Source organism: Sphaeroforma arctica (assembly GCF_001186125.1).
Source record: "Sphaeroforma arctica JP610 unplaced genomic scaffold supercont1.3010, whole genome shotgun sequence".
Classification (NCBI taxonomy): domain Eukaryota; class Ichthyosporea; order Ichthyophonida; genus Sphaeroforma; species Sphaeroforma arctica.
The window spans coordinates 1-4026 of record NW_014037548.1 but is presented as its reverse complement, the minus strand read 5'-3'; the positions used below and the strand labels follow the sequence as shown (position 1 = coordinate 4026).

Sequence of the window (4026 nt, the reverse complement as noted above, 5' to 3'; positions counted from 1 at the left end):
TCGGATCTGAGTCATGCCCGTATACTAGACTACCAAAGAGCTTCTGCATCTGTTATATACGAGTTGTTTTTTTTCCTAAACCTGGCAATCCTGGGTTTGCGGCGTAGTTTCTTGTTTGAACTGATACATACATAGCAACATTCCGTCTATTGAAAACAACACCTACTAGAGTACAATACCCCTACTGCTTTTTATAGCACTACTTACTCATGAACTGAAGGATATCGATAATAGATTCCTAGTCCTTCTGCCTTATACCTACCAATCATGGCTTCCACAAGAACCTTCCCCGCCACGTGTATCCGAACCCTGCAAATATCATACTCCTGTGGTGCCCCTATTATGATGATCAGGATGTTAAGTAAATTCACCATTATCGACTCTCAAAGTCATCACAACAGGAAACTCAAACACATTGTTGGCTGGTGACTGTGATGCGTACACACGCACAAACTATAGATAACTAAATACATACGCACTAACCTTTGGATAAGTAAGTACATACGTACTAACCTATGGTAAATACATACGCACTAACCTATGGATAACTAAATACATACGGACTAACATATGGATAACGAAATACATACGCGCTAACGTATGGGTAACTAAATACATACGCACTATCCTATGGATAACTAAATACATACGCACTAACCTTTGGATAAGTAAGTACATACGCACTAGCCTATGGATAACTAAATACATACGCACTAACCTATGGATAACTAAATACATACGCACTAACCTATGGATAATTAAATACATACGCGCTAACGTATGGGTAACTAAATACATACCCACTATCCAATGGATAACTAAATACATACGTACTAACCTATGGATAACTAAATACATACGCACTATCTTATGGATAACTAAATACATCTGCACTAACCTATGGATAACTAAATACATACGCACTAACCTATGGGTAACTAAATACATACCGCCTAACCTATGGATAACTAAATACATACGCACTAACCTATGGATAACTAAATACATACGTACTAACCTATGGATAACTAAATACATGTACTAACCTATGGACAACTAAATACATACTTACTAACCTATGGATAACTAAATACATACGTACTAACCTATGGATAACTAAATACTTACGTGCTAACCTATGGATAACTACATGCAGTACCGCGCAGCAGTGCAGAGTCGAAAACTGTGCAGCTAATTCGGCGTAGTATTCTGTTCAACTATGAATATTCATTGCCTCTTATTTTTAAACTTTTTTTTTGCTATAAACCCTAAGCCCTGAATAAACTCTAATTGAGTATATGTATGAACTTCACAAGAGACCTAAAACACAAAGGTATGTATGTGCATTTAGTAAGCAGCCATATAACACTTAGGTGACCTACAAACATAAAGCACATAGTGTACGGGACCGCAATGACCATTACTTACGTGCCTGATACACCATTTAATGACTTCGTGGGGAATTTATCTGATCCACTCACGGATGGTTTACTTTAATGACGGCTCACTCAAATTATTGCTGTGACAACTTCGTTTAACATAGCAGCACACAGGAGACTGTAGTGAATCTCACAACACTACCACCTCCATGAACTCTTCAAAGAGCATCAACTCAAACGGATCGGTGCACACCGCACCCCACAGTACGCCTCAGAAGGCTACAGAGATTGGGAAGTCCCCGGATAAAGAAATATATGGTCTCGTAGGGTATTACTGCATCTGGTTGGTGTTGGCTTTGTACACGGTGTATGCTCTTGTGCCAGATGGGGTGCTGAGAAATTACGGGATAGTGCTGCCGAGCAAGTGGTGGGTGGTTGCAATCCCGGTGTACGTCTGTAGGTACGTTAGTAGCACAAGTTTGTCTTTATATGTTGGTATTGTCCATGGTTTGTACATTGTACATGGTGTGCGTCCTAACATCAGACGGGTACTGACCAGAGTCTGGTCCTGGTTTTATGTTTGGTGTATGTGTGTTGTAGCAGGATATACGTACCATGTATATACAGGGTTTACGTTACCTGCCAGAGTGCTGACCAAAGTCTGGTCCTGATTTTATATTTATGTATGTGTGTTGTAGCAGGTTTTACGCACTATGTATATACAGCGGATACGTTACCAGACGAGACGCTGAGAATGCATGTGAAAGTGTCTGATGCGTGATTATGATCCCAGTCATCTCCGGTGTATATCTGTAGATCGGTTAGTAACACAGAGTTTACTATCGCCCGCACGGTTGCTCTCAAGGCCTGCGCGTATTGTTATACTAGTTTCTGGTACATGGTCATGATGTGATGTGAGGGGTGTCGCCACCACCCGAGCGCGAAATGCGAGTCCCAAGCCTGCAAGTGAGTGGTCAAGGATGTAGGAATCACGAGGCCAGGCTGCTCTCACCTACTTTCTCCTCTGACAGTCCATCCCCTACAAACCCACACTACTGGTATTCCCGTGTACCGTTTTTGTCTCCCTGTAGAGCATCCTCGTGTACGGGGGTTAGCCTTCAGCCCTGACTTCACCAGGTTCACTCTGGACTTGTCATACTTTGACACTACCTACATAACAAGATATCCCAGTCATCTGATTCATCGTCGCGTGTGATCTGCCTACTCCTTTTAATCCCCCTTCTAAATGACTTATTAGTACCAACCATTCTTTTCCCTTGGCAGCCTGTGGGTGTTCCTCCTCAGCCTGTACCTGGCAGTGAACTTCTACTGCACCCCGCCCATAGATTCGCTGGATACCATTCGTGACGAGTTTACAGTCCATGTACCGTTCCCCATAAGTCCTGTCCACCAGAAAGCGGATCCTCCGGTAGATGCCACTACCGATGTAACTAGTGATGTCAAGGATGTTGGAACACACCCCTATGCGATACCACCAGTAGGTGACATCCCCATCCAACGGGTGATGTGTGTGTTGTACCGGCAGTCTGGTACGTAGGTTTTTCCCGCAAGACCTTTCCAATAGTATTCTGGTACGCAGGTTTTTTCCACAAGACCTTCCAATAGTATTCTGGTACGCAGGTTTATCCCACAAGACCTTTCCAATAGTATTCGGATCCCGTGGTAGATGTCACTGCCGTTGTGACTAGTGATGTAAAGGATATTTGAACACACCCCTAGACGATACCACCAGTAGACGACATACCCATTCAAGTCGGTGGTGAGTGTGTTGGTGTTGTATGGGCATTCTGGTTTGTAGAGACTGAACTGAATGGACAATCCCTTCGCAATCATCTACCAGGGCGGTACTCGCATAACCGACATATCTCGGTATGTGTACGTACATTCACCATGTAGTACAAGACTTTGGTTCGAAGGTCATAGTTATGCGCTGACGATATTTACTTTCATTACACATATAATGTCTGGTAAATTGTGATATTTTGGTCCGAGATGTGGCATTTTAGAATGTATATGACTTGGGTGAATCGTGGAGGAAGGATTAGCATACAATTGTCATTTGCTATACGTTTGGCACAGTTTTATAACGTATGTGATAGATTCGGATATACCCAATCCCGTTTTTTATTTGGCGTATCAACTCGGCTAAGCACGTTGCTGAGGCATATGAAAGGCCCTTCATCAGCATCACCATCCCCAAGAATATGTGGAAATGGAGAAAGAGGAGATAGAGATACTGCCAGATAAAGCCATTTCTGATAGCGCCTTATGTCCCTGCACATAACTCGAGTGCGATGGATATCACGTTCGAGCACTGGGTGACTTTCCATCTGTACGTATTGCGGAGTGTGAATGCGGTTGTCCATGACTTGCGATGGCTCCTGAGCACTGCTTTTGAAAGCGTGCTCGTAGTGTGTACGTCTATAAAGACCGTAGTTTGGTGGTGTCTGCTTTTAAGTCCAATTAAAGAGGGTTGGGCCGTGAAGCGCATGTAGAACGACACTGACTGCCACAGTCTGTATGCAGATACTGTACACGCATTCAGATGCACCTATCAACCAACAACGACATACAATTGCACTCGTGGTTGACGTTTGCCGCGGTACAGATATGCTTGGGAATTATA

At 43.2% G+C, this 4026-nt stretch overlaps 1 protein-coding gene across 1 annotated transcript; it reads left to right on the top strand.

Annotated features, from left to right (window-relative positions):
• The first annotated feature begins 1457 nt into the window (after positions 1 to 1457).
• SARC_13202 (hypothetical protein) lies at positions 1458 to 3140 on the top strand. Its single transcript, XM_014292672.1, has 2 exons — positions 1458 to 1839; positions 2664 to 3140. The coding sequence occupies exons 1-2, from the start codon at positions 1589 to 1591 to the stop codon at positions 2935 to 2937; spliced, it is 525 nt and encodes a 174-aa protein (XP_014148147.1). The 5' UTR covers positions 1458 to 1588; the 3' UTR covers positions 2938 to 3140.
• The last annotated feature ends 886 nt before the right edge of the window (positions 3141 to 4026 follow it).